The sequence below is a fragment of the Aythya fuligula genome, chromosome 15 (assembly GCF_009819795.1).
Source record: "Aythya fuligula isolate bAytFul2 chromosome 15, bAytFul2.pri, whole genome shotgun sequence".
Classification (NCBI taxonomy): domain Eukaryota; kingdom Metazoa; phylum Chordata; class Aves; order Anseriformes; family Anatidae; genus Aythya; species Aythya fuligula.
In genome coordinates, this window is record NC_045573.1 from 2,911,978 (window position 1) to 2,936,764 (window position 24,787).

General features: G+C 47.2%; 1 protein-coding gene across 3 annotated transcripts in view; it reads left to right on the plus strand.

Moving 5' to 3' along the window:
* TOM1L2 (target of myb1 like 2 membrane trafficking protein) overlaps positions 1-24,787 on the plus strand; it is a 47,772-nt gene that overhangs the window by 2,000 nt on the left and 20,985 nt on the right. For all 3 annotated transcript variants that reach the window (XM_032198053.1, XM_032198054.1, XM_032198055.1), the window contains exons 2-7: positions 15,366-15,450; positions 15,892-15,970; positions 17,610-17,759; positions 22,030-22,164; positions 23,130-23,288; positions 24,064-24,180. In XM_032198053.1, coding sequence (XP_032053944.1) covers positions 15,366-15,450; positions 15,892-15,970; positions 17,610-17,759; positions 22,030-22,164; positions 23,130-23,288; positions 24,064-24,180 — 725 coding nt within the window. The remainder of the gene's footprint in view (positions 1-15,365; positions 15,451-15,891; positions 15,971-17,609; positions 17,760-22,029; positions 22,165-23,129; positions 23,289-24,063; positions 24,181-24,787) is intronic.

A 24,787-nucleotide genomic window follows, 5' to 3' on the forward strand; every position in this document is an offset into this window, starting at 1 on the left:
TAAAAGAAGCCGAGAGCTGTCGGATCGCTGTTCGAACACGCTGTGCTGGGTGCAGTTGTGGTGTTTTCGAGCAAGGCCTCAGGAGCTCAGGATGTTCTGCGGGGCCCTCAGCGCGCCACGAGCTCCCTGCCCTGCTGCCGGCACGTAGCGGGGCTTGGCGTGAAGATTTAATTAGGGTGAGACGACGTCCTCAGATAAACGCCGGGCCTGAAAGATCGGAGATGTCAGCGGAGAAGGCCTGGGGAGAGCCGAGCGAGGTAAAGCGAGGGGTTTTCTCTTTTCCTCCTCCTCTTTATCTGGATCGTGGCTGCAGCCAGCCAGGCAGGCTTTTTCTGCGAACTCTTTTTGCTTGATGTGGGAAAGCGACGCTGGGATGAGCTCAGAGGATTTGTAATGGAGATGGATCGAGGCTCCTGCATCTCCAGTGCCAGCGCAGATGTGCGCCAGGCTCCTCTTCTCCCAAAGCTCCCCGATTTTTGCACTGTGTGCTGGCCTCAGCCCGCTTTCCAGCAGCCACATAACAGAGGCCGTATAAAACACCGCCGTGGCTGCTAATTACAAACCTCCCTGCATTTTTCTCTAATATCCTGATGGTCCTTTTGTCTCTGGCGAGGCCTCTGCAGAGCTGAGAGGTGGTTTTAGGAGGGCTGGGGGTGGCTGGCAGTCACCTGAGGCCAGGAGGTTCCTGGGCGTCTGCTTCGGAGCCGTTTTGCAATTTCCTTGTTGCCTTTCGCCAGCTGGTTGCAGGAAGGGGAGGCAATAGCGAGATTTTACACAGCATTTAAGTCTCGCCCAGGGTTGTGCAGCAGGATCTGTTACTTCTCCAGGGCTCTGGGAGGCAGTGAAACTTTTTCACGTCCATCCAGACTTGGGAGAAGCTTCCTCAGCATCGCTTCTGTCAGCGCTTTCTGATGGGAAGATCCCTGCTCAGCGAGGAGGAAGGATAGGAAAAGATGGGTCGTAAATCGTGAAGACGCGATGCTTGGTGCCTGGAGAGAGGCTGCCCTGTGGAAAAAGCAATTTGCAGTCGTGGGAATTTGCCTTGAGAGTCCACATCCCACCGCAAAGTGCGTTTTGGCCTTTTTTTTTCAAGTCGCTCACGTATAAAGTGTCACCGCTCCATTCAAGGTGACCAGAGGGGAATATCCTCACTGGAGGTTAGCAAAAACATCCCGGGTGCTTAAAACTGATTGAATTACAAGAGCAGGGAGTGCTGGCAACTTTTTCTTATTTTTTTTTTCCATTCTGCTTATTCGACACGGGCCATATGGCTCACACGCGAGGAGAGAGCAAAACCAGCTCCCTTCGTAGGATTTTTTTGGCACCGGGGACTTTGTGAACGCTTCGGGGGGGTGTTTGTGTGCTTGAAACCAAGCTGAACCTCGCTCCTTGCCCCCCAGCACCCTCGTGGGTGTGGGGCTGAGCTCAGGCAGTGCTGCTCGTGGACGGATGGATGGATGGATGGATGGACAGACGGACGGGGACACCGTGCTCTGCTCTGGGGCAGTGGCACGTGGGGTCTGCCTGACTCCCAGCCAAAAGCCTCCCGGCAAGGCTTCAGACCCGGCTTACACAGGGACCTGGAAGTTAATTTTTAACAAAATAGGAGAAATTAACACGTCCTGGGTAATTGGGGTGAGGGCTTTGCTCAGGACATGCTGGTTTGCAGCCCCAGTTCCTCTTGGGGCTCAGGTCCGGATGCTCGCCTTGGAGGCTGTTTTCGGAGGGCCCCGGTGCCACGATTTAATGAGCAGTATTGTTTAAGGAGGCTACAAAACCGAGGTTTCAGCGAGGGATGCAGAGGCACTTTATTGAGGCAGCAGCCAGGCAGACAGCTTTCCAATTGATTTTTATCAAAGCGTTTGCAGTTTCCATTCAGGGCTGTTAAATTGGTAATAAATGTGGAGCAGAGCTGCTGGTTTGTTTCCCCCTCTTTTTTTTTTTTTTTCTTTTTTAATGAGACAAGATGTACAGGCACCTTTTTATTCTCCTTTCTTCTCAGGAAACACTTAAGAAACCCGACGAAAGGTCTGATGTCTCCAGGTTTTTATGGGTCTTAGAATAAAAGTGGCTCCTAAATGAAGGCGTTCACAACGCCGTGCAGGAGAAGAGATGTGTTACAGGGAGCAGCCCGCCGTAATCCTGTAGGAAGATTTAGCCCACACTTTCTTGTCCCCATAAACAAATTGCCTAAGTTACATTCAGAATAAACTTTCTGCTGTGTTTGGGGGATGCTGCCAGGCTCCAAATCATCTCCCTTTTCATGCATAACACTGCAATTAAGCAAAAAGCCCCAAGATTCTGACTTTTCCTCGTACCCACTGCAGTTCTGTGCCCTGTTCGGCGTGCAGGTTTGTCCCAGTGCCAGCCAGCAGTAACTTCCCTTGCTCCCAGGTGCCTGCAGCTTTTGCTGTGTCAGGTAAGTGAGCATCATCCTCACCCACAGGGCACAGACCATGCTCTCTTTTTACTCCTCCTGAGTGTTTTTGGGTGTGCTGCTGCAGCTGGCCAGCTGCTAGCATCCCAGCCCACGCTGAGGGTCCAGAATCACGCCCATCGTGCAGAAGAGAGGCTGATAAAATGCTTTTAGGTTGATAAAAACCTAAAACCTATTTGGATCTGCTTTCGCTTGGTGGTAGTGGATTATGTTGTAAGGAAAATCTCCATGAAATGCGAAAATGGATATCTCTGCTCTTAAAGGAGCAAAGAAAGTACTGAGTCAGGAATCTGGGAACTTGGAGAAACTACAGGGATGTGCGAAGCGGGGTAATTAGTATAATGCCATTTAATACTGGGTTCCTAAGACTGGATTTATTTTCCAGGCACAAAAGGAGATTGTAGTTGGTGGAGGTATTACAGCGTGTATTTTTTGAGTAATGCAGTTTTATCTCCTGCAGCGCGGGGTGCTTCGATGCACGTTCCATATGCTTCTAATACAAGGCTCTACGTGAGAGGTCACAGCGTGAGGACAGCTCGTTCCCACTTCGATCCTGCTCCGCTCATGTACGCGGCGGATTTTTAAACTGCACGTTGAGAACAGGCTTAGCGAAAGAGGCAGAGTTAGAACAGCCCCACAGACCCTTCCAGCTGCTTGCGAGTTTCATCCAAAACTATTTTCACCAAAAAGACAAGTATTACGTGTTTTCCTTAGCTGAATTGAGAGCACTTTTAAATTATTAATTTAAATTTTTAAATTATCCTGCCTTTCCTTTGATTTTTGCAGCCTGCACTGGGTTTTTATTCAAGGCCAATTCCAGGAAGAGAAGCTTTTGCAGAAATTTCTCAGGTGACCTTTGGTGGGGCAGAGCCCAGCCCGGTACCTGCAGCCCTGGCGCTCTGCGGACTTGGCCTGGTGATCCCCGTGTTAGGAAATCACCTAGAAAAGAGGTGATAAAAAGCCTACACGCTTGGAGAGGAGTGTTGTAAGAGCCCTGAAGGGTTACGGGGTGAACCCAGGGGCCAGCCTGAGTGGGTTTTTTCCCCCATATCGGTGTGATGGGACTGCACGGGTCAGCCACACCGGGGCTGGATTTTTTCATCTGCAGCCCCCTGGGGAAACACCACTTTACTTCGCGGAGCAGACTTGTTGCTGGGTGTAAAAATCCTATCTTGAGGGCCTTGTCTTCTGTGTCTGCTTAGTCATCCTGCGGGCAGTTCTCCCTGCTTGTTTTGCTCGTGTGTTTCAGTTACTGTCAGTTGGAAAGGGCTCTTCTGAAGCCGATGGCTCTTGCGGGCAAAGCCTCTGCTCTAAAGGCTTTGCTCTGTCCTGGTCTCCTCCCTGTGGAGCAGGAACCTCGCTGCGGGTGAGCGTGCCTTTATGTAGCTCAAGGAGCCACATCTTCCAGTTTGTAAGCACTCTTTCCTTTGCTCAGGACAGGGATGAGCAAATAAGTTCAGTCTGTTGGTGTCTTTAAATGTAACTATTCCCTCTGCGAGTGTCCTGCACTTGCCAGGATAATCCAGTGGGTCCCATAACGTAGTAACTCCTCTCAGAATCAAGGATCAGGCAAGAAAACAAAAATACATCGGCGTGTCTTCCCTACCTGTGCTCGGGGAGCTCCTGGCACGGTACGTGTGGGCTATTTACCAGCGTGTCTGCGTCTCTCAGCTCAGGGGAACCCTCTGGCAGCCCGGCGTTTGCGGCACCGTCTCCGGGAGCATCAGGAGGCACGAGATGATAAGCCACGAGCAGCTACTCCGGGGATTCCTGCTGAGTCCTTGGGTTGGTTGGTAAGCCTGCGTGCTCTTTGAGCAGCAGCCAGCCTGCTCCCAGCTGGTCCTCGGCAGCCTTTTCTGGGTTGCAGCGCTTCGGGAAGAAATTCTTTGTTCAGATTCAGATCAAGAAGCCGCGCGTTGGTGCTAGAAACTGTGCTGGAACCCCAAGAGCTGTGCCGAGCACCGGTGTCTTTTTGTAGGGCTGGAAGGACTTTGTCACCTCCCGGGTGTGATCGGGAATATCGAGGATTTTGTTAACGTTGCAGCCTCTGTGTTTTCGTAGTCCACTGCAAGGAGTGTGACGAGCTTTGTGTTTGACCCAAATAACAAAGAATTCATGTCTCTTGCCCAGCTGAGGAAATGCAGAAAAAGTCCTTTTTTATTTATTTATTTATTTATTTATTTATTAAATCTTCTATTTCCTGACTGTTTTTTTTTCCCCTGACTTTAGTTATATCTTAATTATAGCTTTCTGCGTTTGTTTCCCATTTGGAAGGAAAAGGACGCCCCTCCTTGAGCGCGCACACAGAGCTACCTTGAGCAGATGAAATGAATTGCAAGCTTCAGCAGCTTTGCCAGCAAATTTGGAAGGTCTTTATTCCGTGCTAGCCCTACCAGCCAGCAGCACTTCGTGGCTCCCCGTCACTTCGCCTGCTCAGACAGACAACTTCGTGTTCTCACAGGCAGTTTGCCGAAGCTGTGTTGATCAAAAACTTACTGAGAGAGAGAGAATTATTTTTTTAAGATATCTGTAAGGCTCTTATTAGTGATGCTGTCTGAAAAGGCAAGCCTGGAGGAAGTTTTTGAGTGAGGTGGTGGAGAGACAAGATGCATGTTGTACCCCTTCCAAAAGGGGTTCCTTTTGAGCTGAAGTCAAGCAGGTAACATCTTAGCCCGAGTATTTCTGTTTGGAAATACTTTGGAAACACTTAATGCTTACACAGCACAGCAGAGGTGATTGGAGTTGGTACAGGGGCCATCTGCTGGGCCCAATCCAAGCGTTTTTCTCCCTTTTTTCATGAATCTGGCCAGAATCATAACCCTTCAGTGCTCACCCAGAAGTGTTCCTGTGAGTTACCAGAGTGATCGGGAACAAAACCAGTTAATGGGTCCGAGATTTAGGAACAGGAGAGAAAATCAATGTGCAAACTGTACTGGAGTATTTCATTTACAGCCACTTTTGAAATTGGTCTCTGCATTGTGGCTAATTACTGCCCGGATGCTGTCTGGGATTGTCCTGGTTGCTACGGGGTACAGGTAGGAATGATAATAAGAGGATTGGCACTGAAAGGTAGGGGTTAAACAAGATCCAGCACATATTTGGGTTTGGGGCACCCTTATCTCGTGTTCAAGCTGTTGTAATAAACAGCTTGCTGGTTTTTTTATCATCTCCGAGCTGCCCTTTCTCGACTGATTTTCGGTTCTTCTAATTAGAAGGGTATTTTTGTGAAAAGAGCGATCTCACACCTTTGTGAAATTTTCCGCCGAGTACAAATAATGGTAAAATCTGAAATCACTTATTAGGCAAGGAGTTGTTATGGCAACTGGGAGATGGTTGGCTAAGCAGCGAGTGAGATCAGTTTTTATTTACAAGCGTAATGAGCAATTAAGTTTGAGCAGCTGTCAGACTTGGAAAGTGATTAAAGTTCAGCAAACAACCCAAAGGGGTCAGCCTTCGGGTCTGGGGGGTTCTGTCCCAAGCAGAAGCAGTGACACTCGCGTGGTTCCCTGGCCCTGTGGCCTTGCAGGAAGGCTGTGGTAGGTTTGGGATATTTTATTCCAAATCGTGTGGCTTCTTCCAGTGCTGCTGAGGAGCAAGCTGCAAGCAGGGGATGGGAGAGCTGCTCCCTGGCAGGGTCCTGATGATCGGGGATGCTCACACGATAAATAAGCCTTGCTCCAAACCCATGTTCTTGATCGACTTTTACCTGTCCAAGGACTAATGTAGTGATTTTCCAAAACTATGCTGTAGTTCTCTGGTACATTTACGTTGTTTTTATCTCGCAGCACCGCACTGTCACGTCCTAGAGGTGATTACGATGCGACGTGGAAGGGATTGGGACGGTTTCTGACCTAAGGGATTTACAGGTGTGGGGCTAGATCACAGAGGTGGGTGAAGGGGGACTGATGGGGAAGCAAAAAGGCCACTTTTAGAAACAGGCACACTTGATGTAAGCTCCTGGTATTTACATTCTCCGTTATCAGTCTTTTTCAGGCTTATCTGCAGCGGTGACACCGAAGTAATGGGGCTGTAGGAACGGAGCAGCATTTTTATGGGGTTATTAGACACCGAGAAACCCACATTTCTCAGCCCGTACGAGACAGGACGGGGCACATGTATCTTGTTAGTGTCTGTCGTTGCCTGATTTGCACTCGGGTTTCCTGAGCAGGCCGCCTGGAAGCGTTTTCCCTTCGAGCTCGTGCAGGAATACGGAGCTTGGCTCGTCGGAGGGGGCAGCTGGCAAGGGACGGTGGCGCTGGCAGCAGCTACCCCTGCTACCCCCTTTCTACCTAGCAGAAAGCAAGCCAGCTCTCCTCGCTTCCCGCAGAGGAAATGCTGAGTTTTATTCCAGGCACCGCTCTTCAAACCCCGGAGGTTCGGGAGGATTTGAATGGGGCAGGAGCTGGCTGCCTCGCGCGCAGGCTCGCTGGTGGAGCAGCGGGAAGGCAGGCTGCGAAAGGGAAAAGCAAGCTGAAGCGTTTCACACCAGCAAACGTGAGCTGCCAGCCCCCAAAAGCTGGTGCCCCTCCACTCGGGGGGATCACCGGGGGCTTGCTCTCACCTCCGGAGCTGTGGGTAGAGGGGTGCCGGGGGTGGGGACGCGCACACGGAGCCGTCCCGCTGCGAGGTTTGTTTAGCTCCATTCGTAACCATTTAGCTTCATTTTAATTATCTCCTCTGAATATTTACTTTAAAAAAGAAAAAAAGATCTGCCGTAGCGTGCCGCCGTTAAGGAGTAAAGTTGTTCCTGCTGTTGTTGTAGGATTGGAAGATTTCGCCTTTTTTTTTTCCCCCCTCGCTAAATGTAATTAGCGTCTTCGGTTTATTTTAAGCACGTGTGAGAACGCAGGCAATTGACTTCAGGAGGAACCTGTAAAAAGAGAAGAAGAATGGTAACGTGGGCGCCTGACGGATTCGCTTTGCCTTGTAGTTTGTTTGCAGCAAACAACGTGTTGCAAGTGAGTGGGTGGGAGGGGGAGTCTTAAATATATGGGGATGGATTTTTTAGAGTTTGCAGCTGACGTGGATTAAAAATTCTTGGAACATTTCATCCATGAAAGGCAATTAGTTTTGTTTTATGAATATGAAAAGCACGTAGCTTGTAAGTACTGTAGTGAAGTCCCAAGTGAGTTATTAGGACTTGCTTTACTCATGTAGTACAAAATTAGCCATCAAGAGCTGATAGATTTCAAATATAGCTCACTGACACGCTGATCATCCATAACTTGCCACAGACTTTATTTTCAGTCTCACCTGTAATTGCTGGGTGCCGCTGAAGTCCCGAATGGGGCAGCTGGTCACAGGTCAGGGCATCTCCTCGCTCCTACATCCCGCTGGGATATCCACCTGTAACAGGGCACTGCCTGCAGCCCTGGCTGGTAAAACTGTCCTGGCGTGTAGGAGATCCCTCGTCCTCTCTCTTCCCTCCTGGAAGTGTCTTGCTGTCACAGACCTTCATCTGCTTTGCGTGCACGGTATCGTTTTTCTGCTTTTTTTTTTTTTTTTTTCAGTAATGTTTTAAAAAGCAATTGGCAAACTTTGGGTAAGAAATCGTCGTAGCGGTGTTCGGTGTGATTGTTACAAACAGCACAGCCACGGCAATGCAGCCCTAAGGCATCCTTGCTACCAACGAGGCTGAGAAATAAACCACCACTTTCAGCTGCCCCTGCTCCTGGAGTTGTGAGTTAAGGCTGATAAAATAGAGATTTTCCAGCAGTTATTGTTTGGCGTTAGGACACATCAAGGTATACGAATTAGGTGTGTGTTTAACAGCTTTTGTGGAATATTTGTCTTGTCTTTCTGTATTTTTTTTGGTGTGGGAGAGCCAAAGGCTCAGCAATCTACTGATTTTGTATTTCTGGTGTTGGTAAACATGCATTATTCATTCAGCGTGGCGCTGTTTTAATGCTTGAGATTCCCAATTAAGGAACCATCAAAGTAGCTGCCCGCAATCATCCCAAATCCTTGGATAAATGAAACAATGGAAAAATCCTTTGGCAAATGGCAGGCTAAACTCCAAGTTCTGCCTATGGCAATGACCAGATGCCGGTGTGTTTTGGTGCTCAGCACTGTCTGCCTGTCCCTGGCCAGAGGAGGAGGCAGATAAGCACCGAATTGTTCCGACAGCGGCATGCTGGTGAGTTCCCCCATGTGGAGCCACGTGGGTGAGTTCAGCCGTCGCAGCCTAATTCAGAAAAAGGCAAATCCGAGGGAGAACATTTTATCATCCGCAAGCTTTTAAATTCAGCTCTTGTGCCTCTCGTCCAGAGAAGAAAGACGGGCACTCCGGGCACGATAATGCCAGAGGAGTGGAAGCGCAGCCAAAGCCATCGCACGAGGAGGGACCACGGGTTTGTTGCTCCCCTGCAGTACATCACCCAGCGAACGTCTCCATTCAAATCCACTAAAGCCATTAGCACAGAACCCGCGTTGTAAGGCTGCTTTGCCATTTCTGCTTGAAGGCTTCAGCACATCGATTTCTGCCGGGAGCAGGTGCCCGTTTGTCAGCCGCCAAGAAGCACCGCGCTTTGCATCCCGTGCCTGTGCACTGAGACAGGGATCTGGCCAAGGTCACTGCTGGAAAAGGTGTAGTAGCGCACGGTACAGGCTGAATTTTAGGGAGAAATGTCTGTGAATCGTGGAAATGGGTTGTTGAGCTGCTGCCGTGTGCCCTGGCTCTGCAGGACAGCTTTTCACAGCGCGTAGGCTTTCAGGAGTGCACGGTGCACAGGAGGAAGTTTCTGTTGTTCTTCTCAAGCTGAGAATGAGGAAGTCCGAGGGATTTCGCTTTGTTTTAAGGAAGCTGTCGTCTCTTTTCCGCCATCTGTTTGGAAAGGGAGTGACTTGCATGCCCATGTCATTCAGCGAGGCGTGCTGGCAGCGGCAACGATTTCTGCTGATGGGGGAGCTTCATAAAAGTCTTCATTGCATAGAAATACTGAGCTGCTTGGGATCCAGGCTCCAAATGCCTTTTGGGACTGTGACTAAACCCTCATTTGTGCCCAAGATGAGCAAAATCTGAGTACAGGAACTGCCTGGAGTAGGTTGCCCTGCGGGGCCGTTTCTGTCTGATGTGATGGTTGTAGGGCTGTAAGGTCACTCTGGTCTTACAGCCTGCAGATGCATCAGGACCTATGAGATGGGATAAACTCAGCTGGTGAAGCTGATTTGCCCTCCTGCCTACTCTGGTAATATCATAAGGATTTCTGGTTTGGTTTTCTTCTTGTTCAGGTGAGGCTCAGACACGAGAACAAAGGAAAAATCTCTTTTGTTATACAGCACTTAATATTTCTTTAATATGTGTTGCTCCATTCACCTTGCTTTGCTTCTGAAACTGCTGCGCAGCTACGCTCAGTTAATCAGCTGCAGGTTCCTGTTCCTAAGAGGCTGAATTTCTGGGGGATGTTGAGCGATGGCTTTTCCGTAGCACACCTAAAGCACAGGAATGTGGTAACAAAACTGACAATTCCACGTGCTCTCGAAAAGTCACAATAATTGCGTATTACGTATTCATATTCGCAGGTGAGTGTGAGCTGGGTTGGAAAAGCTTGGCGTTCGGGCGGCAGCTTCAAAAAGAAGCAAATCTGGAAGTTAATTGGAGAAAACGACAGTTCCCAGTCTATCACCCTGCCTTCAAACGGCGCTTGAGCTAAATACTCCTTATGGTTGTACATATCCGCGTCCACAGATTCTCATTATTTTCTTTTACTGTAGAGTCTGCAGTCATTACAGGCTATGATTATTCATTTATTCAGCCCCAGAAACTTTGGCAAAGGAACGAGCAGAGGATAGATGACTTCATCCAAAAGACTTTCGATGTAAGCATCACTGAAATCAATTGAAAAATCACAGCGGTCAAAGTGGGTGACCAGTGCTGCAGCAGTACAACCCAAATCACGTTTTTCTGTAATGCCTTGCAGTTCAGATTGAGCCCGTTTGTTCTAGCTGACTGGCTTTTTCTTTGGAAGTGTGAAGCTCAGCATTTTCAGAGCAGTGTGAAATAAGGAATGGAAAAAAAGGGCTTGGAGCAGTGAGGTGGCTAATTGAAAAATGCTCTTGGAGCCGTGCTTCCGTACAAAGAAACTGGCAGGTTTTTATGAGCAAGCCGCTTCAGAGGCGAGTTTTGATCTAGAATTTTCAATGATTCACATCTAGTTTTTCATAGCAGCTTTTTAATAAAAGGGGGAAAAAAAAAAAAAAACACCCTCCTGTTGATTGCTCTAATGCCTAAGTGTCTGTGACTGTCATCTTAAAAGCAGAGGTAGAGAAAGGAAGAGGCTGTGAGGCCCGGGAGTACCCAAGTGTGTTATTCTGGTGTATTGCTCTCTTCCAAGTGAGATGTCTTGAACTCAGAGCCACGTGAATGCTGAGGATCTTTGTTCTTCTCTTCATTTTGCTTGGACAGCTGAAATATGTCTCTGTGGTCTCTGTAAGCAGTCCTCCCCCAGGTTTTCTTGCTGGTGCCGTGCGGGTCGTTGGTGAGTTGTTGAATCCGAGAGGCAAAAGCAGCCACAAAACCTCGTGATGCTTACAGCAAAACAGCTTGGTAAGCTGCAGCTGGGAGCAGAGATGTGATCATCTCGTTCAAGAGCTTCTCCTCCCTTGTTGAGCTAGCGTGTGTGTTTTGCATGGCTCTGCAAAACTTTTTTTTTGTCTTGAAAGACCTTCGCACGTTCTCTGACAGCGTTTTGGTTTGACCTCAGCTGGTGGGAGAGAGCTCTGCTGAGCTGAAGGGAGGGCAGCCAGCAGGGTGGGAGTAAGAGCCTGCGAATACTGTGCCTTGTCCTGTTCCCTGTCATGTATTATGCAGTGAAACGTAACACATCTGACCCTTTGATTTGCTAATTTCAGTCTTGAAGCACTCCTGGTAAGCAGCTGGGCTGTTAACAGACAAGGCAAAGATTTCGGATCCGCAGTCTTCTGAAATTCCAAGACCAAAGGAAAAGGAGGTTTTGTGCCACTTGAACACCAGAAGTCAGATCCTAGCTGTCGGAGGGGAGGGGAGTAATTGGAAATCCGAACTTCAGTGCTTTTGGATCTCTGTAACAGCATGCATCGCCGTGCGTGTTTCTTGCATAAACAGGAGGTGTTATTTTTTTTTTTTTGTGAGTAATTCTTTCCCAAGCGTATAAATCAAGAGTCTCTGAAGCAACATCTGGAAAAGTCTCGGGAGAGAAAGCTGTGATTTCTCCGAGCACAGAGCTCTGCTCATCGAGGAGGTTCCGATACACAGACAGCAAACAACCCCCATATTTTCGTTTGATGCAATCTGTAGCTAGCGCAACGTTTGAGTTTTGCCTTTTCCTTCAGGACCATTATGCAGCACCGCTTCCTGATGCTTCCAGATAGACCTTTCGGAGAGATTTTCACCCCAGCCATGCCTGCTGTCATCATTCAGCGCCGAGTAGCTGCTCCCAGGGCTTCCAGCAGGGCTTTACAGCCGTGCATGCGGGACGTGAGTTGATGTGTATGGACTTAAACGGGCTCAGCTGCAATCCTAATGAACATCTTCAGGGTGTCTCCCTTAGCAGGCTCAGAGAGAGGAGCATTGGAAGGGAGGAAAAGGGAAGAGCTAGGATTTCTGCTTTGTCCCATCCGTATGCCGTAAAAGTCAGATTTTAAGAGTGTCATCAACATTAAATTGTGATTTTGAAGCAAAAGCATCACGGACTGCGTCTGAAAGGGCTGAGAGGACAACCAGGGTTGGCGTGGCTTTGTTGGGTGCCTTTTGAGCTGGGTCCCAGGTGGCTGGTGATGTTTCTGCATTTTTTTCCCTGTACATAGAGGTCCTTTCTCTTGCAGAGTAGAGATGAGCTAATGCACGTGCACACGCAGCGTCCAAGGTCTGCAGCACGCTGGGAGTGGAGTGCCAGGTTGTCTTTCTCTCTACCACAACACTTGGGCTGTAATTTGGGGGATGTGCTGGGAACTGAGAGCGTCTCGTTTCGGAGAGCATCCCCAGCTGTGGTGCTGGGGGCTCTGCACTGTTAGATGCCACCTCCAGCCCTGCAGCAGCGACAGCCCCAGCATGGGAGCCGTGCTCCCTCGGGAAGCCACGCAGGGCACCCTCAGCAGCCAGGCTGGGAGCTGCCAGCCCTTGTCTTCTGCAATTAAACCACGCCAGAAACCCTTCGGTTGTGTTCGGGGAGCAGCAGGGAGGGCTCCCGCTGGGATTTTTCTTCCCTTGTCTGACTTGACATTTCATGCACCACCCTGGGGTTCCTTTGGTCGTATCTCAGAGCCCTGGTGGGAACGAGTGCCATTGAGATGCCTTTTAATGAGGCTGAAGTGGTGAGGAACTGGTGATTGTGCACAATCAGTATTTGCATGCCACTCCTTCACAGTTCTGCGCCGGTACGCAAAACATGATTAATTTTGTCAGTCGTATCTATTTGCTGGCTGAGGAAAAGCCTCAGAGGGATGCACGGCTTCTAAAATGTCCGATAGATCCTGGACAGGTTATCGAGTATTTTTAATTTACTGCGTTTTAGATCTGCTGGGAGGGTTTCTCTTAAGGAAGAGTGCAGGCGGAGCCGCTCAGTGTTTTCTGGGCTGCAGGAATTCATCTCCGCGCGAAGCTGCGCGTATCAATCACTTTCATTAGCTGCGTTTTGTTCTGGTAATGTACATAAAGCTTTATTGCCGGAGAACGTGATCTGCCTTCACCTCCCTGCAGTCCTTGCTGCTTAGCAAAACATTGTAGTTAACATTAAAACCCCCTTAATATTCAGAGATAAAAAAGTTGCTGCATCTGCTCCGCTGGGGAAGGTGGTCACCAAAGCCACGAAGGATTTATGAGCGCAGGGTTGGAGAATGAGAGCTTACGCCTTAAACAGAGGGTATTCCTTAAGCTGGGCATTTGATTTATTTCCTTAATCTAAAACTATATTAACGAATCTGTGTGTTCCTGACAGCATTTGACATCAGGCAGCGACTTAGCAATATTCATCGTCTCTGCTTCTGCTATAATCGCTTCTTAAAAACGAGCGTGGAAAACGCTGATCCTGCACAAAGTTGCGCTAGCAGCCCATTCATTCATTGCTCTTGTAAAGCCCATTTAGTTAAGGTTTATTTTGACAAAATGTGTCTGTGGCGCTGCTCCGTGGCTAAAAAAATGGGGCTGTGATGGAGACAGCAAGGTGCCGAGATGCTGCTGCGGGTAGGATGGTGGGGATTGTGGTCCCCAATGACCTCGATTCGCATTTCCCATCAGAGATCTGGAAGGGACAGCGAAATCCTCTGTTCCCAGAAAGTTTGCTTACCTTTTAATTCTTTTTTTTTCTTTTCTTTGCATTTCTGTTCTTTAGTTAGCGTAACGTGTGGGGGAGACCGCGTGGGCTCAGGACGCGCGGTTGTCTTTTTTGGAAATCAGCTCTTTTTTCCCCCCCGCGGGTGCTTTGTAATTCGGAACAAGAGTCGGGAGCTAATTTTAGTCTCTTCTCCGGCGACGGAGCCCACGAGCACTTGTCATGTGTAGCAGCTCGTCCTTTGCAGCGTGCCTGACCCAGATTTGCCGCTGCGCTGCTCTCAGCTGTCACAAAGGAGTTAACCGACGGCGGGGAGGGTTCCTGTGCCGTCTGCCCGAGCAGCTTTACGTAGCCGGGAAGAGCTCCTCCAGACCCAAAGCAGAGCGGGCTGTCAGCTCTGCTTTGGTGAAGAAAGGCAGCGTGCTGCACCGAGGGAGTTTCTCTTGCCCGAGTGAACCCTGCCGGGAGGTGCTGGAGGAGCCGGGGAGCTCCGCAGCCTCCCTGCGGGGTGAGCCGCGTGCCGTGCGAGTGGTGAGCCAGGAGAGCATCCCTCGGAGGCCTTTCCCATGGCCTCTCCTCCAATTTTGGGGTTAAACGGCTTCTTTTCGGCACCCTCCGCTTGGGTGTTGCGTGTGCTGTCACCGCTGTCCTCGGTGGAGCTGGTGTGCCAGGGACAAGCCACCCAAACCCGAGTTACCCAGAGACGTTGGCTTCTTTGCAGATAACATCCCATAATGAGGGCCTGCGGGCGTCGATGTCCTCAGCCACAGCGATAAAAATGTTAATGGAAAAAAGCATTGTTGGTAAACAGAAAAAAGGGATGTGCGAAGTGCTCGGAGCCTGACACTCTGAAACAAAATCTGCCTGGTGCTGGGGACAGATTGGGATGGGATGGGAAGACAGAAGGCTGGTTGGAGAAGATGGTACCTGCGGCTTTGGTTCTGACTTGAAGCATTTAGAAATCTTTTCTCGGTTTATTTTACATTAGAGAGGGGAAAAAAGCTTTTGTTCGCCTTAATTGGATGCCAGGCATCTGCAGAAAACCCAGACTAATTAGGAAGGGAAGGTCCTTTTCAGGTTAAAGCTCCCCTTTTGAGGTCTCCTGGGCCACAGGCTTCACACTGAACTCTGCAGCCCTTCTATTTGCAGGTCGGGTTCGAATGCTGCCAGCGAGAAGCGCGAGGAATTCAGGGGATGTTCTAGGCACCGCTCGACAGAAACCTATTGATTTAGAAGGAAATCCCAAGGAGGAAATAGTTCTTGTCAACTGCCTGCTTGAAGTTACGGCTGCGCTGCTCTTGCAGTCGCCTATAAATTAAACTCCCAGCAGTTGGCATCTGCCACTGTCACAGTGCCACGGGTCAGCCTTCCCCCAGAATTAAACGTGATGCCCGAGCGAGTTACCTGCCGTGCGAGCAGGGAGGATGCAGCTGGGAGCAGTGCACGGCCCCGTTGTGGTTAGGGGATTGGGGACACGGCGTGGGACAGAGGGACGCAGCGCCCAGCCCCATGGCAAGCTGATATCGAGGGGCTGTGGCACAGGGGTGAAGAGTGGGACTTTTTTTTAAATTCTTTTTCTATATTTCTTTTACTGGATAGTTTCAGCTCAAAGTAACAGAAGATGGATTGAAGTACCTAATCAGGAGGATGTGAAAAATGTATATATTTTTTTTCCTTTACAGAAAAGGCCACAGATGGCTCTCTGCAGAGTGAAGACTGGACACTTAACATGGAGATCTGTGACATTATCAACGAGACAGAAGAAGGGTATGCTCTGTTTCAGCCTGCTTTGAAAGGTTGATGGACAGGCATCTCCCGTGTTGCATTCAGCACGTGAGGAGGTGCAGTGAGTCTGGGGCAGGTGCTCATAGTTTGCATACGAGTTGCTTGATTCTTCTTTTCCTTACACGTTTCAGAGAAGTACTGTGAGACTCAGCACACTGTGAGCTAGGTCTCTGCGTGGGAGGGCTGGCATGAAAAACATTTTGTTGGACTGGGCACCAAGTTTGTGCTTCTGGGGTTCTTGTTTTCGGCAGGTGTATCTCTTCTCGGTGTGGCAGTGTTATTAATTTGAGCCACTTGAATAGAAAGCTTCTCTGATGCATCTCCTTCAGCATCAGAAAAGCTGTGCTTCTTGCAGTTTGCCAGAGAACTGGTGGCTGTGAAAAGTGTGTGAGAGCTTTCTAACAAGACGTGTTTCTCCTTCAGCCCAAAGGATGCCATTCGAGCGCTGAAGAAGAGGCTGAACGGAAACAAAAATTACAGAGAGGTCATGCTGGCTCTGACGGTGAGTGGAGGCAGGCTGGAATGCCTCTGAAGAGCAGATCCCTTTTCTTTGGTCACTTTGTTTTTTTTTCCTGGGACTCTCCTGAATGTGCACACTGTTTGCTTTAACAGTCACTGCTCTGCCCTTTTCCCTCCAACTGCCTCCTCGCTCCCTTGACAGGAGTTACTGGAAGCTTTCCATAGCATTTTCCTGACTCAATTGATTTCTGCTTTTGTCTGGGCTCTTATCCACCCCAAGTACTGACTGAGGAAAGTTGAGTAGCCCAAATGGGTCTGTACCCTTCGGGGCTTTCTCTTCTGCTTCCATCCCCGTATGTCCAACTGTTTCTCCACCCCAAGACAACATCTGTGGGCATATCTCCAAGTGATGATGATGAACTCGCCGTATTTTCAGCTTCCTAAGTAGCTGACGCGCAGTTTCCCTTGTGAGCGGATCTCTGTAGGAGACTTATTAATTTATGCTGATCTAATTTCCCTCAATAAAGTGTAAATCATATTCTGTGCACTTGCACGGCACCGCTAAGGTGTGAGATAATTTGCCAGTGACCTTTCCTCCTGATGGCTGGAGCTGGGCTTTCCTGGGCAGTGCAGCTCTCCAGAAATCGTGGTGTTGGGCAGGCCCTGCACCGCAGCGGGCTGAGGAATGAGCAGCAGGAACTAGATGGAGTTATGCTGCTGCGGGCAGGTGATCTGTATGGTTCTTTCACACAGCTCTTGTTGCATCTCCCTGATGAAGCGTGACTGTACTTTCTGTCTTCTTGCTATTTCCTATCCTGGATTGTCACTTTGACAGATTACCAAGGACCAAGCCACGAGATTAGCCATTGCACAGGAAAGAGCAAAATTCATCAGGAATGAGTCCGTGTCATCAGGGCTGATGAAAGTAGCTGAAGGAGCAGAGTAATTACAGACTCCTCAGATAGAGAGTTGCAGCGGTTATTAGGCATGGCTGTGAGGAGAAGTGACGCAGTGGATTTATCTCCATGCTAATCATGTTCTTCAGAGAAAAATCAACAGCTGTTCCTCCATGGCAGTTGAATGGCAAGTGGAACGTGCCTCCAGCTAGGTTGCAGGGGGAAAATGTGTCAAAGTATAACCTGCCAGAGCATTCGCAAGGGAGTGTTTTGAATGAGTGGAGATCATTCACCTGAATTCCCAGCCCGAAAACATGACTTGTAGCTCAGAGCAACTGGATCCAGCTGTGTCCCAGGTACACAGACAATGGTGGAGTGTCACAGCACGGTAATATCTCATGGTGACAGGATGTCCTCTGTCTTACCCGCTCTTGATGTGATGTGCTGTATTTAGCTGCTGAGCTGTGCAAGTTGGAAAGTTTTGCTTTGAAGAGGAAAAAACTTTTTATTTCTTTACCTTGAAAACAAGCAAAAATGGATCACAAAAGTGCCTCATGTATTAACGATAGGTGAGCTATGTAAAAATGTGTGAGAAGGAAGCTTTTTGGCAATATTAGGGAAGAAAAGATGAAGAACTGAGAATATAAGACTAAATTTTCCTCTACCTTTTTCCCTCTCCCATCAAAAGATATAAAACAAAAACAAAATCAGAAGCCAACCACATAGCTGCTGTGTGCGTGATCAAGCTTTGCTCCAACAATAAATGTATTTTTTGTGTGTGTGTAGGTGTTGGAGACCTGTGTGAAGAACTGTGGCCATCGCTTTCACGTCTTAGTGGCAAACCGTGACTTCATAGATGGCGTTCTGGTGAAAATCATCTCGCCCAAGAATAATCCCCCCACGATTGTGCAGGATAAAGTACTAGCGCTGATTCAGGTACGCAGCTTGTCTCTGCTTCCATATGTCGCTGCCTGGAATAAGGACTGTCTGCTTCGGTGCTACGCATCGCTAAACATGCTGTCATCATTAAAAAATGTAGCAAGATTTTTACATGTAAAAACAAACAATATCTCCAGATTGGCAGGGAAGAGCAGACAGGCACATGCACAGAAATTGTAGCCAGGGAGAAATGTCTGGATTCTAGTTAGAGAGAGAGCACTCTGCTTGAAAACAAGAGGACTTAATAAAAGATAAGTGGATGGCTTTGCAATTTAACAGGCAAATCTAGGAGCTGGAGACCTGCTCCTGTGATGGGCTTGTCATCTGGGGCCAGGAAATTTTAAAAGACAATTGTGCTCTTGCTGTTAGTTGAAAAACACTTGCCTTTCTGTGTCTGTTCCCCTGAATATAAAACAGAGCCATTCTTCTTCTTCTCAAAGTATTCTGAATTCCTTTTAAAGATGGCTACAGGAAAGTAAATGATCATATTGGAGATAAAATGTTTTTTTTTTGTGTCCTTTCTCTGGTTATCTTGCAGTGAAAGTGTGCTGTCAGATCATTGTCTGCAGCAGGGACGTTCAGGCATAGGCCTGCCTGCCACTTTTCCTTCTGTGCAGCATAACAATAAACAGCCATGTTAATTCCACAAGCCATTAGCAACACATGAGGAAACATTCGTGCCTGCCTGGAGGAAATTTCACAATTATAGGAAGCTTTATCACTAAGCTCCTACAGGCTATTGCATACAGCAGAGATTAAAAGACACTGCATATTTAAAATTATGTAAACCTGCTGCAATGTTTCTTGTGGGATGGTATTTACAAACACATAGCATAGTTTTCTAAATATATTTCAGATTTTTGTGGCAAAGCATGCAGTTGCATTTCTGCTGCTTTATTTGTTGTTTGGGTACACAGGCAGGACATTGTTGGAGCATGAGAATGTAAATAAGTGATTTCCAAAGAGGAAACAGTCTGGGTGGGGACACAAGGTGGGCATTTCACTGGGGCACGTGGGGTCCCTCTATTTCTGGTCTCTGATCTCAATGTTGTGCTATTATAAAGAAAGGGGAAAAAAAAAAAAAAAAAGCCTTAATGAAATCATTAAAAATAATTCTTGTGGATCTGACTGAGCCCTTGGGCTCCTGCCTGCTTGGGTGGGAGAGCTGATGCATGGGGTGATGGTCAATGCTGTTCCATAAGGAGAAATTTTGTTCATGTTTCCATGCTCGTTGCTCTTCTACACTGATTTAGAGGATATTGGTTATTCTGAGTCCTGGGTTTATGTGGGCTGCAAGATATTAATGGAACTAAGATGGAGGTGTTTGCAGCATAACCAAAAAGCCCCAGTCCTTGCCTCAGTGTTTAAGATTAAGCAGAGCTTTATCTGAGCAGACGTAGTGCAGCACAGCTAAAAGCTTCGCTGTGTCCGGGTGCTAAATGCCTTTTGGTACAAAAAGCCTGGGAATTAGGAAAGTTGCCTGTGGATGGGTCTCATCTGCCCTATGGACATGTGCACCCGGAGTGTCCAATATGTTATAACCACTTTGCTCAGCTTAGGCTGTGCTCATTAGAGCTCCCTGCAGTTGGAGTTACTTCTGTTCCAGGGGGGCTGAGCTCTTCTCAGCTCTGCTCCCCTAACATTACATTTATCCCCTTCTGGAGGCTTTTTACAATTTGATATCAGGGAATTAATACGAAGAGAAAGGAGGGGATTAATAACACAGACTTGGAAGCATGGAAAAAGGCTGTACAACCAGCACAAGTCTTCAGCCATATAGCTCTTGTACTCCCGGGCCTTTCCCTAGCAGGAGTAGATAAAGCTCCGTGCAATTTCTTATCTAGAGACTTGCCTGTTTTGAGACATTGGGCATCTTGTGTCTCACTTTCCCAACCCATTTCCCACTGTACATGAATTAGCATGTATTAGATAGTGTTTATCCTTCCTCCTTCACCTTGATAAAAGGCCTCTCTTCCTTACTGCTGTGTCCCTGCTAAGAGCTGCCATATCACCTCAGAGTTCGCACCACCTTGGTGCCACCTTGCTGGGCATCAAAGATGAAGCCCGGGGAGATTTTTAGTGGCATGGCATTCTTGTGAGTGTCTGGGACTGGAAAAAATGTCTCGTGATGGCACTGATCCGGAGGCTGGGTTTGCAATGTGTTTAATTAACCTTTTTGGGCACGCAGAGTGCCAAGTGGGGCCTAGACAGCAGCGTCCTGAAGCGCCTATCTTTGATCGTCTGGCCCAAAGCCTCCGAAGGTCTCAGATCTCAGTTTCAATCTCACCTCTGTCATACACTGCTTCGGACAATGGCAAGCCTAAGCTCTCTGTGTAGCTCCTTATCTGTAAAGCAGAGCTAATATTACCTCTGCCTCGTTGAATTGTAAGCTGTCTGGGACAGGGATTGTCGAACAACGTGTGTAGCAGCGCTCAGGACAATGGTGCCCAGTCCTGGATGTGACCTCCACGAGACGTGTTGGTACAGATAATGTCCCCAGCTCAGGCAGATGAGAAGTACAAATGTAAGTATCTCCTTTCTCCAGCAGAGTCGTAGGAGAGGGAATATGTTAGAAAGGCAGAGTGCAGATGAAGTGAGTTCTGTCCTTAATGCCCAGGGAAGCAGGGGATGCATTAGTACATCCTCCTGGGCCAGCAAGCCTCGTGAAAGGAGGCAGCAGGCTTTTGCCTCTACGTTTCTTTTGAGTGACGATTAAATAAAACATCCCTTGCTGAACATTTTTCACTCTTACTTGCAAATAGAGTTGAAGTGGGGAGCACCATTATGGAGAAGCAACGTTCAGATGACTCCTGACATAAATTGATAATGCAGAGTCGGTGCGAGAGCAGAGAGGTACCTGCACAGTGAATGTCTCCGTGATAATTAGGGATGGTTTTGAAGGTCACTTCCAAGAAAACTGAATGGCTCGTTGCAGTCCGAGCTGGTTTCCATGGCTCACATGGGGCTGTTTGGACTTGCGCTGCATCAGAACATTAATTTACTTGAGCAAAGCTAAGAAGCAAACCCAGAATTGTTAGCTTGCAGGCGATAATAGGTTGTCTCCTGAGCACATAGGGTAGGAAATGCTCTTAGAATAGAACAAATTACAAATGCACATTAAAAGTTAATATTATTTCTTATCTTGTTTTGCTACCTTTGATTTCTCTCCTCTTCAGTACGAAGCAGGGTTTAAAAACAGATTTTAAAATAAAAATAGTCAAAGAACTGCTGTAAAAGGGATGACTAAATGAATTAAGTTCGGAGCCCACACACATCTCTCAGTAGTTCTGGAGCCAGCCCACTTCTACTCTACCTCACTTACGTGGGGGCTTGGGGGAACGCTTCATTTTTAATTGAGTTAAAAATAAAGTTAATATTGCAGTTTTTCCTTCCCCTAAATTGTTAATACCTGGCAAATTTCCAGAAAAAAAAAAAAAGAAAGGGGGTAGACTCTTTCAGGATGTTACGTTCTGAACAGCTTCATGAGTACGGGAGGCTGGCTGGCGAAGAGAAGCACTTAGTGCTCCCGGGGAAGGAAAAGCTCAAATACGAATTGAAGTCTTTTTAGACACGAGAGGGCTCAAGCGGGAGAGATATTACGAGTGTTCTGGTTGTGGGAAATTCTCCCTTTAAGCTTGCTCTTTCTGACACTGCGGGGTGTCTTAGTGTTGGATATGCTCCATAAGAATACGGGCTTCATTAGTTCTGCTGCTCGTGGCACTGCATGTTTTGCGATATAAGAAGCTCAGAAACAGCCCTCTTTATTTAAGTTTGGTCCAAATAAATACTGACAAAAACTTGACAGATGTGGTTTTTTTTCTTCGTCGATAGATGAGGATGTTTAACAGAATAAATTAAGGTTATGTAGGATTGCTGTGTGACTTCATAAATGTTGCCTAGATCGATTTAATCTTTCATGCAGGCTTTTTTTGGTGGGTCATTGGCCACAGGATATGAAGAAAAGATCAGCATGCAATCAGTGCTACGGAGAGGAGCTTGGAAGAGGCTTTCACTTGCATTTATAGATCCTGATGAAGCGGGGCTGTACGAAGCTAATGTGCACTGGGTTGCTGTCTGCGTTACAGTCATATAAAGTGCCTACGTGACTGTCTTGATAACGTTTGTAGGATCTTTCAGATCAGGTTTAATGATTACAGCTTCCCTTTGAGGCTGAAATATGTGAAAGCTTTTGTAGTTAGTACCCAAGGTCAGGATGTATCAGGAACTTCACTGGGAAGGTTTGTGGATAATCCCTCGTGTTTTCCAGGCTTGGGCTGATGCCTTTCGAAGTAGCCCTGATTTAACTGGAGTAGTGCATATTTATGAAGAACTCAAGAGGAAAGGCATAGAGTTTCCCATGGCAGATCTTGATGCTTTATCTCCAATCCACACACCACAGAGGGTAAGTTGCAGCATTGCAATGCCGGGGGCATTTTCCAGAGACGTGGAGATAGCTGGGTAACTGTTCTTTTTTCTCCTCCTGTTTTTCTGAATTGGGCTTATTTTCTCACTTCTGAAAAGACCTTTTTATAGCAAAGGGGCATGTAATAGAAGCATAATACAGCTGCATTTTGACTGGTTGATAAACTAATGGTTTCTCCTCCCTGGAGTCAAGCATCAATCTGAAAAGAGTTTTGAGGTTTGTACACTTGTCTCGTACCACAAACCCACCAGATAAATGCAGCTAATTTGCTCAAATAGAGAGCAGAAGGATATGTGATGCAGATTTGCTTTCTTTTCTCAGTACTCTACTTGTTTCTGTTAGTGATAAGCCTGAACCAAAGCCTGTCTTTCAAAGGTGTACAGAGTCTGAATCTCCCGCTGATCCCATGGTAACATGAGGTCTTTATACCTTTGAACAGTTAGGCCTGTAAAGTTGACAAAACTGCTGCTAGTAAGTAACTTTATGATCACAGGTGTGCTGATTATTCACCCTGAGAAGTTAATGAGTCTTTGAAGTGGTAAATGCAGATGATCAGGGCTGAAAGATTGCAATCCTTGTGTCAAGATCAATTAAATCCGGTATCTATTTATCACATCATCTTTTGTAAGCCTGCAGTTTAATTCCCAGTTTTAAATTATTTACACTTATTTATCTTTAGCTCCTGTTTTTATGTTTCTTCTCACTTTTCTTGTAAAGATAAATTAACTTAAATGCACGTGGGTTGGGTCAAAACATACAGGCATGCATTTTGGTTGCAGCTGGCTGTTTATGGGCTGGCCTGCTAGTCTGTTTTCATGACTACACTGACCTTTTCCACAAGGTACAATTATGTTCTATATTTGAACATATCTGGCCTGAGGTTGCTGACAAAGCAAGTGCCGTCACCATTCAGCTTTTGAACTCTTGTCTTTCTGATGTGGCAGAGTGTTCCCGAAGTTGATCCTGCAGCAAATATGCACAATTCACAGTCTCAGCAAAGGATGAGCACCAGTTCTTACTCTTCAACTTCTCCAACGGCGTATTCTGCTCCTCAGGCTCCAGCTCTGAACGTGACTGGTCCCATCACTGCTAACTCTGAACAGGTATTGGGATGATTATTCTTCTGAGTGCGACTAAGCAGATCAAATTAAAAGCTAGTTTGCAGAGGAACTCTGGTTTTAACTCTTCTGACTTTAATTGCCTAAGAAAGTCTGGTTCTGCTTAGTAATCTTTCCTCCTATTGTGCTGTAAAATCTAGGGTTATTTGTACATGTGGCCTCCTAATGGCAGCAGTTATGAAACCTCAGTCTGATACACCAATCGACACAGCAGTTGTGCTGTAGGTAAACAGTTACTCCCACGAGCCCCACGCCTTCAGAGGCACAGAATGTCTTGCAGATGCAGTAAGCCTTTCCGACAAGGACTTAAGCCTGCATGCCTAAGACCCTAGCAAATGCCCTAATATAAGCTCAGCTTTTCTCTGTGCAAAAATAGTAACTTCAGAGCCAAAGATCATGCTCAAAAGTTGTATATCTTTCCCCATATTTGAGTGAGATACACAAGGTATACTGCAACCAAAATCTGTTTTTAGCTGCTGTTTCCAATTACTTCCCTTCCATATGAGCGTAGCACATCTGGCTTTGTGATAATGACCAGTCCTACAAAGTTCTTTTCTTTTTCTGTTGCTTTTTCTAAAACTGTCTCCTGGGTAAAAGGTTTTTTGCCTTTAACTTTTTTTTTTTCCCTCCAGTAGAATACCCAGAGCTTCCGATATTAAGTCAGACAGAACCAGATGTATCACAAAGTCAGTTCTTGAAAATCATCTGCTTAAAGCCACAAGCCTGTGTAGCATCTTGCTGTCTTTTTACCCCAAAATAGATTGCCCGGCTGCGCAGTGAACTGGATATTGTTCGTGGGAATACAAAAGTGATGTCTGAAATGCTGACAGAAATGGTACCTGGACAAGAGGATTCCTCAGACCTTGAGTTACTTCAGGTAATGCTTCCCTAGCAGATACGATTCTGATCCTTTCCATGCTTGAGTGTTTTTTGAGGGGGTGGCTTTTGTTGTCGTTCACTTCAGTGCCTTGGCTTGCTTGGTTTACATAACGAATTTGGGCTATGCTTGACCCCAGGTAGTCTCATCACTTAATGTTCTTCATTTATTAAAGCTTCTAGTGACGAGGATTTCCTAACTTCCCTTGAAACCTGCTCCAGTGCCTTCTTGCCCATGTAGCTATTTTTTTTCCTAATGTTGAACATAAAGTCGTCTTTACCACAACACAGCCTAAAATTGCCATGGGCTCGGTAAGCACTGAGCGTTTCTGCTGCTTTCAAGTCCTCTGTCATCACTCATGCGATGGTAAAGCATTTCCAGTCACTGCAGGAAAGAACACTCCATATTTCCAGCTGGACTAAATATTGCCAAGGGTCTGTGGATTCTCTGCATCTCGAAATATATGAACTCTCCCTCCAGATGTGCTGTAGCTTCTCCTGAAGCCAGTGGCTTAAGGCAGGAGCTCAGCTGAAGTTTCCTGCTGTCCAGAGGGTTTGATGGAGTACCCAGAAGAGTTTTATTTCCTGGAAAGTCTCAATCCAGAGCT